The sequence below is a fragment of the Acanthopagrus latus genome, chromosome 9 (assembly GCF_904848185.1).
Source record: "Acanthopagrus latus isolate v.2019 chromosome 9, fAcaLat1.1, whole genome shotgun sequence".
In the NCBI taxonomy this organism is placed as follows: Eukaryota; Metazoa; Chordata; class Actinopteri; order Spariformes; family Sparidae; genus Acanthopagrus; species Acanthopagrus latus.
The window spans coordinates 6,853,655-6,869,918 of record NC_051047.1 but is presented as its reverse complement, the minus strand read 5'-3'; the positions used below and the strand labels follow the sequence as shown (position 1 = coordinate 6,869,918).

Here is a 16,264-nt window from a genome sequence, read left to right as displayed (position 1 = left end):
TCCAGCAAAGATCTCTCCCATCTCTCTGCCTCTAAATGAATGCATATTTTCATTTCACGTTATTACAGAAGAGGAAGAGTGCTTCATTCCGCTGATAATGCTCCACTGTAGCAAGTATGAAGTATGCGTAGGTGGCTCCATGCATATTTATTTCCTTTCCCACGACAGCTTTTTTTTCAATTACAGAAGTAAGCCCCGATATGTTGTAATATTTTACATAATTTGTGTATGCTGACTGTACGGTACAGGTTGTAATCAGCATTGCAAATATTTGTGTATGATTACTGGAACTAATAAATGGAGCGGAGAGCCTTGTTTTATAACCCTGTACATGTAATTAGATTGATCTGTTGAAATGTTAATAGAGCTATATCTCCATGCAGCGTCTTCTCTCCTTTTTTCAGAGTTCAGTTCGCTGAGGCTTTATTGTAAACACATTTTGACCAAAAAACATGTAGGCAAAGCACATTCTTAATCGGACGAAAATAGTACATTATACAAACGGTGAATAATGGTGGCACTACAGGTAATCAAACAAGTAATTACTGAACAGAAGGGTAATAATGGAATAAACAAGAAAATAATGCTTTATATGAAGAGATGCTGAGATGTGTGAAAATCGTTGACACACCAGGAGTTTCACCAAGGAGAGTTTTACAAAGCTGTTTTGTTGGAAGGAAAAGAAAAACTTTTTCTATGATGAATCATTCCAATAGCAAATTGATGATTACGAAGTCTGTGAAGTTCAGATTTGTCTGTGCATAAAATTTTGATAACGGGGCTCTTTGATTAGAGGGCTGCTTGAACCTCTTTGAAGTGATGGATAACATTCAAGTGTTTTATCAAGCCAAATGATTTACTTTATACATTTTGTCCAATTCAATCATTTCATCTTTTTTATATTCATTTTATTTTTTAGAATTTCACATATAACCAAAATGTGACTTTTTTAATTTTTTATTTTCCATCCCTTTACAACAGAGATTCTGAGGGCCGCAAGCTCTGTAAGAAAGTGAAGGTGGACCCGAGCTCCAAACACGGAGGAGCTGAGCTGTTGCATTACAAGTGAGTAACCAGAATCTCGGCTGGCTGTCAGACACTTCCACACCTCAGTGCTTTGTGGAGAGTAATGCTGTGTTCGCAGCTTAAGAAGTATGTTATTCACAATTTACTCCTGGTGTTGTGAGCACTGTGCCTGGTGTGTCTTGCAGAGATGGGACGTTCCACACGGAGTACAACAGGCCGGCTACCTTCAAAGTGAGTGTGCAGCTGAAATTCTGTATTCTTTGTCAGCTCGAGTGCAGCGACATGTTATATGTTTGTCATTTAATTTATTTTATGTAGTTTTGATAAGAGCAACTTCACATCATGGAAAGTTTGTTAATATGCCAGAAAAATCAAGTGCTTGAATTTATATATTTTGTGCAAAGTTGTTTTGATGTATTTTGTTAGTAAAGTGGCTGCATTCAGCTGTCTGCATGTGTGACTGATGCAGTTTTCTTCCATCACTTGTAACGCAGCGGCACAGTCGAGACATGTTCACACGTTCAAACCTCTCTTTTGATTGTACCTGTGAGCTTCTGTAAAGCCTGTATCAGTGTTTGGACAGTAATTAACCTCAATCCGTGTCTCAAACTATTACATGTTTGGTCCTTGGGTTTGAGGGAATTGGGCCTGGGATGTCTTGGAAAGTCATTGAATTGGATAGTTAACAGGTTTTATTTGTTAAAAATGGCTTTCTTTAAATTGATCTCCACATCTACAGTTTTTCACCGAGTAAAATCATATCTTGTTCCTACATGAAGAGTATAATGGTATAGAGACCAAAAACTGAGCTAAGAGAGAGTGAATATCGGACTTAGATTCATCAGAGGGCAAAACACATGACTCCAAATGTATGATAATGTTGCTCTGTAACTGCTGAATGTGTAAATAGGCAAACCATGTTTGACTGAGCATACATAGTCCAGACACCAATACTCATAAAGCATGTGAACCACACAGCAGCCATGTTTCATCATGTAGATGAAGGTAGACTGACTGTGAGTAACTGCAGCTTGTTGAATTTGCTGGCTGCTCTTCTTCGAGCCTGAGAAATTGATGGTCAACATCTAAAATGTCCCCCTCTTTCACAACCAGGTACAAAATCGCAAGTCTTCCATTTTGACTTTTTTGAAAATCAAATTGTTGTTTTGATATTAAAATGATAAACTGCTCAGCTCTATTTCAGATTCTCCGAAATACGTAGAACTGACTTCTTCTATTGGTTTCATTTGAATGAATGAGGCACCCATCAAAAAGAAATCTGGGAGTTATTGCTGTTTTGTTTTTAATTTTATTATTCTGCTGGCACACATTTCATTCCCTGACAGATGGAAGAGCCTCTGAGACAATAAAACACCAAAAGTTTCAGTTTAAACCATTACCAAGTAATGCTGAAAATAACATCACAACGATTAAATATTCCACCCATGTCTGCGCTGTCGTTGTTATAGCACGGCTGAATGAAATACTTCCTGCTGTTGCCTTCGCAGACATACGGTTCATTATATTTACAGGGCGCTTTACCAAGCCCATTACCAGACACTTAAAGGTATTGAAATAGCTTTTACACCTCTTGGATGCACGAACATGTTGGTGTATATGAGCTTCCACCTGGCACTGCCTACAGCGTTATTGGCACTAAATTTAGGTATGACTCTCCAATAAATCATCACCAGTCACTCTGTTGTTTACAGGATAATTTTGTGCCTGCGACAAGTTATTGGATGATCTAAGTGTTGCCTTTGTTCAGACTCACTGATTCATCACTTTCATCTTTTTTCCCCTTTTTCAGTCCATGGTAGCATTTTTAAAAGACCCATCAGGACCCCCACTGTGGGAGGAGAACCCTGAGGCAAAAGATGTTGTCCACATAGAGACAGAAAAAGTAAGTAGTGACCTCAAACAACCTTGTGAGCTTTGGATAAAGAAGAATTAACTTTTGATTAAAGACATCCATGTGGATATACAGTGTGACAGCAAGGAAGCAGTTAAGATGATGCACGGACCACTCTTCTGTTGAGGGTTTGATCAGCTTTCGAATTTGACACCGTAGCAAGTCCACTTCTGCAACACTAAACTCTGTATATAAAAGTGACATAGCAGGGCTTTATCATCAGAGTGCTGCCCAGTGTGTGGAGTATCAAAACAGCCCTGTCTACAACACAGCCTAAAAAAACTTCCCCAGACAGTTCCCATCCGGCCAGGTCAGATGGCAGTCTTGTTAAAAAGCCTCCACCACATCCACCCACGACCTAACATCCTGAGACGCTGTAGGTACATACAGCTCTTTGAAAGACCTTTGACTTAATGAGCTGTCCTGTCTGTTCTCACCTGCTAGTCCACTGCCTGAAGGCTTGTTGAAGGTGTCAAAAGATTTTGCTGAATATGTTTTTTTTTTTAGGAAGTACAGCTGAGCTCATGGAGGTGATGGTTAGTGAGAGAAGCTGGTATGATGCCTGATCTGCTGGTGTCCAAAAGAAGAAAGCCCTCTTTTTTTCTGTCTTTGTGTATATACCACATTAACCACTTCAGCAGTCTAATAAACTGCTGAAAAAGCAAAGTGGAGGCGTGCTGTTGTATGTGATTGCTGACTTTCAGCTTTAGTCAACAATACTGCTGTTATTCTTGGACAAATTTAGCTCTTAGACCTTCAGTTATTTTATGTGCTATGCATATCTTTTGTCTATAAATGATGAAGCTTCTTAATCATCTTTTTGCCGCCGCCCCCCCCCCCCCCCCCTTGCTCATTCAGGACTTCAGGAAGCTGCTGAAGAAGGAGGAGAGGCCTATCCTCATGATGTTCTATGCTCCCTGTGAGTCCTTTCATTATCACAGTGTTCAGTAGTTTGCAGGAACTGGGACAAGTGGTGCTCTCATTACAGTGTAATGTGACTGGAAGACAGTGTACCAGCAGAAACTGACAGCAGCTCTTCCACAAAAAGTGAAAAATGTACCATACTGTATAAGATGCCTCATTTTAAGAGGGAAAATACAGTAGGTGGACTTAATCAATACTCTAGGGCACACTTGGTAATACAACACTGTCATAATCAATACTGTGAGTATTTTTTTCTGCATTAATAATACCTGATAAACACTTAAGATACATAACAGTTTGTACAGTTTTTACAGAATAGGAACAGGACAAAAAACAGTGATGGATTGTAACAAAATATTTTCACTCAGTACAATTTTGAGATACCTGTACTTTACTTTAGTACCTCCATGTTCTGCTTCTTTATATGTCAACTCCGCTACATTTATTTGCCACCTTGATGCATAAAGAGGCATGTTGTGTCAGAACCAGAGTAGAGCATGGTTATATTCTTTTATTTTATTAGCAATAAGTTAAAGAGGCACTCTGCAGTTTTGGATTCAAACTGGATTCAGAATTGTAACATTTACAATAAATAATGTGGTAATAATACATAACTGAATAAACAAGCTGTTCTCAGAGGAAAATCAGGTCCCAGAACACTGTTTGAAGCTAGGTGGCAGGGTCCAACACATATAAATAAGGTAATATGGTATGAAACTGTCTTGTTTGTTTGTTTGGGCAGAAAAAAAATCTGCCAATCTTTCTTTTCTCTTTAACATTTCTTAAGGAGTGCTCCTTTAGAGGAAAAAATAACACTGATTCTGATAATCAGAAAAATTCTGAATCAGATCTAATAATCAGCCAGGCTGATAATCAGTAAAGCCTCGTGCTCAAGGATCTTTGGGAGTGGGTTATCTGGTCAAGGGCACACTGTTTAAGGCTTATTAAGTAAAAGTAAAGGACAATTCAGTGGATGTGATAGTAGTACTTATAGTTTAAAGAGAAGGTCTTCAGGGTATTGTTTTGTCATTTGCTCCTGCAATTTATCTCTAGAAGAATTTAGAGAAAGAGCTCTTTTGGACATTTAACAGCTCAGACATTTGGCCTGTCTGATGTGGATGCAGTTTATGTGTATAGGGATTTCATCTATCTCAATCTCTTAGATAGTTAAGTATGTTTTAATTCAGATACTTAACTTATTTTTTACTCAAATACAATTTGTATGGTTGACTTTCACTTTTATCAAGGTAAAGTTTTAACATAAGAACTTGACTTTTGGGTACTTTTTAAACAAACTGTCTAAGTCTAATGAGTTCTGTCATTACTAAATAATCCCTAAACTCATTTTTTAAGTATTTGATTTGTTTGTAGAATTAGTATTAACCAGTCTTAAAAATATGCAACAGTATAAAACAAAAAGAGGCATCACATCCAGACAAATGTATTGGAATTGTAACTGGAAACAGTGTTTGGCATCTTTCCTCAATAAATGGCAGAAACAATAATTCAGTTTGAAAAATTGTTGACAGTTTTATTCCATAGATTGGCTAAATGATGAGCCAGCTGATCACTTCAACACCAGTTTAATTTGGTTAAGTCTTCTCACTGACTTAACAAAATGAAATAAACAATAATGAACTGTCTGTTCTCCCTGTTGTTGCTCAGTGGTAAATCCTTAACATGAATATTTCCATATGTTGAGCCCATTTTTATGGTCACTGGTTTTCAATACATCATATCTGTCCCAGCAGATAGCACACTGCCAGCTGCTATTGACAAAAAAAAAAAAGAAAGAATTCCCCTGGCAGACGATGGGAAATCTTTTGACAGTTGTATCGACGAGGTCAGAGCGATGGTTCCTATTGAGTCCTCTGTAATAACTTCTGTTGTTCCGTGTTGTATTTTGTTTGCAGGGTGCGGCGTTTGTAAGAGAATGCAGCCCATCTTTCAGCAAGCAGCCACAGAGACCAAGGGGAAATATGTAAGTCTGCTAAACCTGGCCCTGCCGCACACTCAGTCCACTGTCTTATTGCATCACCGGACTGATCTGCAGCTGTCGTCCTCTGTGATGTTTGCAGATTAGATGAGATGTGTCAGCAGTGAATGTCTGGATGGTTAGCTTGGCAATCTGCTGGAGTACAGTCTGTCAGTGTGGCCTAAATGAAAGCTTTTCCTTAGTTGTCTTTCCAGCAAAACCTCTCAGTACAGCACCTCAGCAACTTTTGCACCATAGATGGGGGGGTGTGCTCTGTTCCCAGCTGTTGTATTGTTTTTTTAAACTGCACTAGAGAGATGCATGCACAAAAGCAACCAGGGGCTTATGTGATCAGCAAGGGAAACAATTGCTTTGTGTTCATAAATGCTCCTCCTCAAGCACCAGCAGAAGGAGAATCCTGGGAAGAATGTTCTGTACAATGAGAGCAGAGAGAGGCAAGCTGCCCCAGGAGACAGTCAAGTTCACAAACACAATGTGATTACCTATCACAAAGCAGGAGCTGAGTGAAAAGATAATTAACTGCACGTTTTTGGGAGTAGGTTTGTCTTAGCACGAGACATATAGTGTTGCTGAGAAGTGAAAGGTTTGAATGGTGATTTGGTGGTCAGCCAACTTGTACAACACATTTCTCGTCTCTGTGTGATGGACATAGGAAGTGTTGCATCTCGTCAAGAGGAAAAAAGAATCACATTTTAATGTGGGAGTTGTTTTGATTGTGTCACTGTTGTAGTTAAGGTTTATTCAGTTTTTATCTTGCAGTTCCATTTTTGAAGCCTGGCCTACTACATAACAGGGATTGTTGAAGAACACTGCCAACTTGAAAAAGGTGGAGAAGGCATAGAGAGCTGGTGTGACTCATGGATGTTCTTCAAGCTATTTTTGTCATGAACAGTGTGTTGTACAACACTTCCTCACAGGGAACCTGGGGAGTTGAAGCTGTTTGATTTTTATTTCAAAGACAGATTTATGTTTGTATGGAGGAATATTCTCACCCTTTCAGAACTGCAACAGTTAAATCAGTATAAGTAACATTTTAAGAAGAAAAGTCCAAAGTCTGTCAATCAAACTTCTTAAAAAATAGTTTGTTTGTTTTTTGTTTGTTTTTTTTAGTTTCTTCACTCCTCTGAGACAGGAAACTTAATATTTTTGAGTTGTGGAGAAAACAAGATTTGAGTGTGTCATCTTTGGCTTTTGGAAACACAGAAATATTGCTCTACATTCAAATTATTATCATTCAACTTTAAGCAGTTGTGTAGTTATTTTTTCCAGGTGTTACTGTACCTGAATCTTGCTCTTCCACATGGTATTATTTTAGGACTGACACACCACCTACACAACCTCACTGAAAAATACAATATTCCCTTGTACCACAGGACAGTAGAGCAAATAGATGATGCAGAGGTGTTTCCTCCCATTGCAGAAAATCATTGTTGGCTGGTAAAAGATTAAAAGATATGAATATTACTCATAGTCTAAGGTTTTTGTTAAGCGAGAAATAATTCAGCTTGTTAGGTGGACGAGCTTGGTCATTTCTAGACTGAGCAAACTAATGTCAGCATGTTACCAGACTTACATCCTACATGTTAAAAACTCACTATGAGCATTTTAACAGGCTTCCAATTGCACGATAAGACACTTCAGTCTGAAATGTTGAATGCTAAATGTCAGCATGTTAACAGCTCTGTGTAGCTGTTGCTGCTACGCTGAGCAGTGGTCAGACTGTCAGTCACTCTGCTATACTGTGGTATAACCCCACACCTCACACTGCTGCCACAAGGCCTCGCTCCTACACTGGATGTCTTGTGCAGTCCTCTGCTGGGAGGGAGGGAGGGAGACAGCTAGCAGAATTAGGGAGAGCAGTTACGCCTTAAATTAAAATGTCAATAAAAAAGCTTGGTGTGTGTGTTTCATTACAGCCTGCTCATCAACATTCATTAACCTCGTGTTGTTTCTCAGTGCTGTCGCTTTTCATGCTTGAAGTAATCCATCTTTTTTTTTTATTTTGGAGTCCTCTGATGATGACGGACCTGTTGTGATGTTTCATGTCCTTTCTCTTTCTTGTCTCTCTGCCTTCACTTTTCCTCAACTCCAAAACAACCCTCGCCTCATTTTCCTCTTTGTGTTTTTTTTTTAAGGTACTGGCAGGGATGAACGTGCACCCAGCCGAGTTTGACGGCCTCAAGCAGGAGTACAACGTCAAAGGCTACCCGACCTTCTGCTACTTTGAGTGAGTCAAGTCCTCTCATCCGTCTCACTTTAGGCCAGCCCTCGCTTGCGAGGCTCAGAACATCAGAGTAGGGCCACTTCAAACAGAAGTCCAGTCCAGATCTCTTAAGCACCCACATAAGTGATGGTGACAGATTCACAGCTTGCAGTGCTGTTCCCTGAGATTCAGAAGTTGCATCTACCAGGTGAAAAGGAAAAAGTTTCTGACATGCTCTGGGATCTTCTTGTATTCCCTTTGAAAAAGTAAACTCACAGTAAGAGGTTGGCAGTGTTGGTGTTGCAGGGTGCAGCTCAGGGTCACTGTCAGGGACAGATTACATTTTTTAATTTAATCTTTATTTAATTAGGCAGTCTGATTTAGATGAACATCTCTTTTCTAAGAGTGACCCGAGAACAAGAAACATTATGTTTGGCGTTGAAATAGAGCTGATATGTTTAGTCATTGATTAGTTGATGCACGAAAACAAATTGAAACATTGAAATCAGATTTCAAACAAACGTATCATATAATTTCTTGTTGCTGCTGCTTTGAATATCTCAAGGCTTTGGATTTTTGGTCAGTTGGAGGGGTTGAAGGCTCACTGGACAGCAACACTGCACAGTGGCTAATATTACCATTAACAGCAGTGTTGACTCCATATTTTGTTGCAGCGATCATTCGCTCTTGTTTGATTGGCCATGGCGTCGTGGCTAGAGCAGAACAAAGTTTACCGTTTTTTAGCCTTGAATTCTGCTTCGAGAACCACACTGTGCCAGCGCAGCTGCTTCATCGAGTAGATCAGAGGGGCTGCTCTCATGCGGCGCTGTTGTCTGCCTCAAGACTCAACACGAGTCAGCGTTTTTAATTATTAATAGGCTAGACTAAGTAGAGGCTTTTAATATACTGTCCCAAAGTTTTCTCATCTTCAAGAACACCTTAAGGCCATGTGTGACGTTGATGTAGCGCTTGGCCTCTGCGTTTCTTTTTAGTTGCGGTAGTGAAACTCAGCTGCTGGTAATCTGATCGTTTCAGGTACCTGCTCAGCCTTAGTGTCTAAATATGCTTACCGGCTCATATACACACATACTCAAATTTGTAGCCACATTAACAGCAGGGGCTCCGAGTGTGACCGATAGTGTTTGTTAATGCAGACCCCCCAGCCGGAGCAGCCCTGCCCTGTCCTTATATTTACAGTGTAGTTAACTGTGCGCTGCTGCTTTGTAGCTCCGGCTTTGTTTTCTGCTTCTTATTTCTGCGGCACTAACTTTATCATCCCCATTTCCACATTCAACACTCTCTCATTCCAGTCTGGCCTTTTAATTAGACCGGGACTGATTAAGTGCCTCTGTGGTTAGTCCGTGTGTGTGTGCTTGCACTTCTTTCTCGCGTAAGCGTTTGTGTAGGCACACGCACGCCCATGCACTCATGTGTAGCTGAGCCTGAGCCAGTCCGTTAGCTGGGAGCACATTAGTGTCAGCGCAGGGCTAGCTAACGACCATCCAAGCCCATTGGCTTCAGTAATGAGCCCCTCACTGATAAACAGCAGCTAATCACTGTAGGGTAAATCGGCATCAGCGCCACTGTAGTTATCTCGCCGTTGCACCCGCTGTAACTGCGCTCAAGGTCTTACCTTTTCCTGTCCTGCAGATTAAGAGAGCCGACTCCCCAACACAACAGCACACCTCAACTTTGCATCAATATAACAAATAACAAAGAGTGAAACTATTTCTTTGCTTCTTTGTCCTCGCTTTGTCCTCCAACCAAGAAAAACACCAGAAACTGTCAGGACAAATGACATTTACTTCACATTTCCTCAACACGATTTTACAAGGTTCCCCGTCTTATTTTACAGCCGCAGAGATAAAGCAAGCGAATACAGAGTTGGTCATAAATCTCACTGATTGAATTCCAAGCAGCTGCCCTCTTCCACGGTAGTCAGTTCACTTGAAATGCAAGTTTTAAGCTCCAAATCCAGTGTGTGTGATCGTGTATCACCTCTTAACAGTGTCCGCTCTGTATCTCGGGAGCTGTAACTGCGCTCGTCACCACCCTCAGTGTTCGCAGGATGATGCTGCCCAGAGCCAGTTATTATTGACACTGATCCATCAGCAATGGGCTGAGCCACCGCATTTGCTTTCCGGCTTTCATTTAGTTACAGAGTAGATAAAGTTATTCCTGTGAGAAAAATCTGCTTACGCTTTGAATCTTTTCAGACTGTGGAGCTGAGGGGATGCTTTCAGCTCATTTCAAATGCATTGCCATGGGTCACTGGCATTTCCTATATGCACTTTTAAGCTCTCGAGACAGAGGAAAGACTATCAATCAATGCTGAACTTTTCCTCCGAGCCTTTTGTCAGCTCCCATGAAACAATCTTTTTTCTGTTTCTGAAGGTCTGACAAATTCTGTTATGTTAGAATTTCCCGTAGGTTTGTTCAGGATTATTTTGTCCATGACATATAACATGGATCACTTGGTTTCTTCAATGCCAGGTAGCAAACCTCACTACATTATAAATACTGTCCGACTTGTGTCTTTAGCATCAAGTATCAAAAACTATCAATCCCCGAAAACTGTCATCAGATCTATTAAATCACAGTCCACAATCTTATGACTGGGCCTTTTTTCTCATTTTGGATGTTATAAAGAAGACTGTGGACATTGTCTAGATCAGAGGTCAGAAACCTTTGCTATCAAAAGATCCATCCATTTCAGTGTGAGTTAATCCTTATTTTTTTTATCCTCAGCCACATATAGCGATCAACCCTCGGGCCTGAGCATAAAACAGAATGATATTAACTCGAGATCATTCAATTAATCACAACTTGATAGAACAGATTTTGTGTGTAGGCTGCGCGTTTTGACTGTCGCACAATGTAAGAATCACTGTAGGCCTGAAACAGTGATGATGGTAAAAATAAAATGTTAATTTCCATGTAAAATGTCAAAGACACAGGGAGCCACTGCACAGAGGCAGAAGAGCCACAGGTTGCAGACCCCTGCTCTAGATTGATCTTAATCAAAAGTGGTCGGATGTCCAAGCCCCAACTCCAGCTGCGACTCCTCAGGGACCACTCCAGTGACATCATCCCCTCCTCTGCTGTTGATCCTTATGGAACAATTCATCATTCTGTGTGCTGCTCTCTTGCTCCAATGTTGCCTCCAAATCTGTGCTGGAAGTCATGTTACATACTGAATATGTGGAACAGCAGAGATGTGTATGTGCTCCAGAAGTGGTTTAAGGTATTTCTAAGGTTGCGGCCTGTTTTTGATGCTGAGAGTTTGACCTTGATTTGAAATCAATACAAACCTCTGTGAGTGTAATTCTCAGACAACAGATTTTGTGTTAGGTATTCCTTTAGATAAAAAGAAATTAAATGATGCTGTAAAAATACAACCAACACAGTAGGTTTTACAAAAATGATTGTTTCCTAACAAATGACAGGAATAACACTGGCAGTGGTTTGAACAGGACCGAGCTGACAGAGGGTTTAGAGATCATCTTGTTCTCTGTTGTCTTTTAGGAAAGGGAAGTTCCTTCACCACTATGAGAACTATGGAGCCACAGCCAAGGATATCGCAGACTGGATGAGGAAGTGAGTATGACCCTAATCAATCACTGTAGATGCATTCATACTTACTAAAGTGCAGACTTCAGGATTTTTGTGTCCAAAGCTGTTTTAGCTAATAAAACTACAGAACGGAGCCAAACTGCATTCTGCCTTCTGTCTGCTACAATCAGTAGACTGCCTCTACCTCTCACCTTCAGTGTCTGGCATCACCTTTTCCTTTCTGCTGTGGTCTTCATCACACCTTTTCTTTCCTCAACCTGACTCACCTTGCCACGGTATCATCAATCTACACCTGCTCCGTTCTTGTCTCATTTTTCTTTTCACCTTGGCTCAGGCTCTCTGCCCGTAACCCCCGTCTCCCGTCACAGACGGGCTCTCCTGGCTGCTCCTCTCCTCCGTCCCCCTTCTCGCGGTTGAGGGCCTGGCAGGAAAGCCATGACCGTCCACATGGGCTGCATCCAGAGGGCACAGAGCAGGGCTTTCACAGCTATCACAGGAAACGGAGCGAGACAGGCAGAGGATGTATTCTAGCTCCAGGCAACAACTCCCTCCCTCAGTCCCAAGCTTTTACTACACTGCTGATTTGGTGCCCAGTAGTATAATTTAGAAGTGGTTGCCAGGCTGACAATCAGGGAATCAAGCTGACAGAATGTTTGCCGTGATTTAAAATGGGTGATAACTTTGAGTGTAATTGCAGCTCATATTTCAGTTAACAAAGGGATAAACAGTGGTGAAGCACTTTTAATTTCTTTTAGATTCTGTCCCTTTCTCTCCGGCATGAAATAAAAAAGCTTAACACAAGAACGGGCTGACCTTAAACTACTACATTTAGATCATTCAGATGTCCATTTGAACAGGTGGAAGACCGGCCTCCTCTGCGAGCCTCATCACATGTGCAGTTTGCCGTGTCAGAGCCTTTTTTCATCCAGAGATTCTGCAGATGAGGAAAAGCTGAGAAAGGTTTTTGCTGTTAATGGTGTTGAAAGGTTTCTCCGGAATAGTCTGATGTGCTGCGTTCCTATTTTGAGACGTTGCGTCCATTGTGCTCTTTTTGTAGCACTCTCTGCCTCAGATCCTTTATCTCTACTCCCCCATTTATCACCCCCACTTCTCCTCCCTAGATTTGATGAAGTTCCTCTAATGTTCAGCTCTCTCAGTTTTTTTTTTTCCCCGCTCAGTTTCACTTGTTTCACCTTTTTTAACCAGACTAATAGAATAGAATAGATGTTTATTATCATTGTTTCAAAAACAACAATACACAGCTAGCAGCTCGTTGTTTGTCAAATCAATAAATATCAATATAAACACGTATAAAATATGTAGACATATACAGCAATAGTAAAATATATACTACAGTAAAATATATACAACAGGATAAACAGACAAAAGAGTCATGTAGGTACATAGGAATATGTACAGTGACATGTAAGTTACTGCCCTTTGCTATTTGCACTGACAGGGGATTCTACACCTACGGCAAAGATTGCAGCTGTTTTCTCTTTTATTATTTTTGCCAACGGGAGCAACAGAGGTCAGAGTCAGACCACACTTGAGTTGATGGCGTCCTTTGCTTTTGTATGTTGCATATCACCTCATCCTGACATCTACTTGATCCCAACCCTGACCTGATAACTCTAGAGTCCAGTTTCAAGGTAATAAGTAGACAAAGAATACAGGTAACAGTCAGAATCCTTGGTGATTGGTCCCTGCAACAGTGTGACAGCAATGGAGTAAGGCCGATTGGTATGGCCGTGTAGAGGCAGGCCAGGAGAGAAGTGCCTTATGTTGCCGAGAAGCAACCAGAGATGTCATCAGATAAAGCCGAAGTGTAGCTTCAACCACCCGATAAACCCCCGATCCTGAGCTTTTTATACATCAGAGAGATGTATACTCGACAGATGACATGCTGGATAAAAGATAAGTGTCTGGAGCAGATGCAGCATTTCTGAGCACCCCAGTTGCACACTTCAGGTGTTTTTTAAAGGCATTCAGTCTCATGCGGCTTCAGCACATTGGCTCAGACCAGAGAGTGTGATCACGAGAAAAGATTGCGTAAGAGGAATGTTTGTGCGTGTCTATGTCTTTTTAAATTGACTGTGTGTGTATGTGCAAGCGTGCGTGCAACATTGGGTGGAGTGCAGACTACAGCTGTGTCTGATTTCTGCTCCATACAGTTTACACGCCAGCTGCATTGTGTCCACGTTTTAAACTGTCCCTCACCTGTGTTGCCCTTGCTGTCTCCCATTCCCATTCCAGCCCTCAGCCGCCGCAGCCAAAGACCCCTGAGGTTCCTTGGTCGGAGTCGGACTCTCCGGTCTTCCACCTGACTGATGAGTCTTTCGACAGCTTCCTGGATGAACATCCTGCAGCACTGATCATGTTCTACGCCCCCTGTGAGTAACACAGCAAGTTGGAAACAGCAGGGGTTGATTTCATGATTATTTACATTTTTTTAATTTTTTAATTTTATTTTTTTTTAACTGTGTACTGTTGTATAATAGTGAAAATTAATAAGAGTGCACAAATAAGTTTTCTAGCATACTGTGTCAAATTCCACAGTTTAGAAACTGAACACAGAGAATGTTTGGCATTTTGAAAAATAACCTAAATAATCAAATAATAAATTACGACTTTCGACTTTCACTCGATTGTCTTATACAGTACCGGTACTCAACTAATCCTTTCTACAAGAGCCTCTGGTAATATGTTCTGTCATACAGTCCAAAAATATTTTTCATATTTCATATTTTTCTTAGCACAGCTTGTAACTGTTGTTGATAGAAGTTGTTACTCAAACATGTTGGACTTGATGTGAATTATTTTTAGCTGCGTATTAATTCACATTTGGTTCTCCATGTGATATTAGCAGCAGGACGATGTCTGTGGGACTGACTGAAATAATGGCTCTCTGATCAGGCTTTTTAGAGTAGATCACAGATGACCAATAGCTTATTTAAGTTAATAAATGACTATGTTCATTCAAAGAAATTTGCTGAAAACAAAACTGAAAATGTTCACGTTTCACAGGACTTTTACTGAGTAGCCAGCCAGTAATGGTAACTATGGTAACAGCATGAGACGATGCACTCCGGTGTAGTCAACGCTCGCTTCAGTTTGACATTTGCGAAGCTATTGTGCATTCCTCCCAAACACATTCTCTGTCATCCCAGGCCGAGAGACAACGAGAGGCCGTCCGTCTCGAGCGATGCGTCACCATAGGCCTCGACAGAGACCGCTAACCAACGATGGGCTGATAACGATCAATGGCCAATCAATAGTTGCACCCCTCGACTCAAAATTAACTACTAGTCATGATAATGAAGGAACAGTGTGACCCATCGATGTGTTTTTGGACGACAGCGGCGCTCTATGACACACAGGGTTAAGATATATCAGGCTTTAGATACCCAGAAAACACTTAAAGTATCTCCAGCCTTGTTCTATAACTGCCCAACGCTCACTGTTGGAAATACAAAGATAGTCTTCACTGGCTTCTATGAAAAATATGTGCAGCGGATTTTGAGATGAGCCTCACATTCCATCCTGCTGTGTAAAACATCGGCTTGCAGATTGTCTCGGGTAGAACTGTTGTTTAGTCACACAAATAACATCAGTGTTTCACTGTCAGGCTCAGTATTAACAGGCAGCTGGAGGAAGAAACTGAAATGAAAAACAAAGACAAGCTGGTTGCCGTAACTTGAGCTTTTTGTATCACACAGTCCCACACAGGCTCATCCTCACAACAGAATACTTCATTGTTGCCATATGGTTCACATAAGCCTGCTTGTCATTGTTATTCACGCACCATACTGCTGTAGTTACGCAGAACTTTGTAAACATGCCAGTTATTGTCACTGGGTTAGGTTTTTTTCACCTCCAGATTGCACTGCTTTGGTCCAGCCCCCCTGTGTGCGAGGGAGCTGTCAGAGGGAGATTTTGCATGTTGATAAAAGCGACCCATAGATGTAAAATCATGCAAATAGATTCACCTCATTTGGAAACACATTCTGAGTGCAACAGCTACACAATCTGAAGCATGTGCAACCAATTTTTGGAGCTTTGATTCCCCCCCCACCCCCCACCTCTCTGTTTGTGAATACATTACCCTCTGTGCTCATCTCAGTCTCCACGCTGTAAAAAGAGATGAGTAAATAAGAATAGGGACTTTTTTTCCCCAGCTTTCACCATAATGATGAGTCATTGTTTTCAAAAATTTTAGCACATACTTTGCTGCAGAGCTTTTGTACCTCCAGGTTGCCAGGAGCACTGCACTCCACCCAGAGGGCAAACACACTCTCCAGCTGCTGAAGTGATTAAAACACATCCTCAACACTGACACACTGCAGTGGGACCTGCTGCGTCGCCGCACACTATCTCAATCTTCACTGCATAAAACTCTGAAATATTTTCCGGTAATGTTTCGAGTAACTCCCGCCAGTTGGCAAGAACAAATGTCATGACATGTGATACCTCTAAATCCGTAGAGTGAAAAAATAAACAAGTGATGTAATTTGGTTTATCAGATCAGCCTGTTTGGAATGTAAAAACAACCATTACGCGAAACCCACAGACAAGGACCGACTGAGATGCTGCAAGCAGCCACTTGAACCAGCTTTTGTTCAAGAATTTG

At 41.1% G+C, this 16,264-nt stretch overlaps 1 protein-coding gene across 1 annotated transcript in view; it reads left to right on the top strand.

Annotated features, from left to right (window-relative positions):
* Positions 1-16,264, top strand: part of pdia5 (protein disulfide isomerase family A, member 5) — a 63,886-nt gene that overhangs the window by 24,313 nt on the left and 23,309 nt on the right. The window contains exons 4-11 of the mRNA XM_037109980.1: positions 982-1,065; positions 1,212-1,257; positions 2,837-2,929; positions 3,797-3,857; positions 5,776-5,843; positions 7,994-8,085; positions 11,587-11,658; positions 13,891-14,027. Coding sequence (XP_036965875.1) covers positions 982-1,065; positions 1,212-1,257; positions 2,837-2,929; positions 3,797-3,857; positions 5,776-5,843; positions 7,994-8,085; positions 11,587-11,658; positions 13,891-14,027 — 653 coding nt within the window. The remainder of the gene's footprint in view (positions 1-981; positions 1,066-1,211; positions 1,258-2,836; positions 2,930-3,796; positions 3,858-5,775; positions 5,844-7,993; positions 8,086-11,586; positions 11,659-13,890; positions 14,028-16,264) is intronic.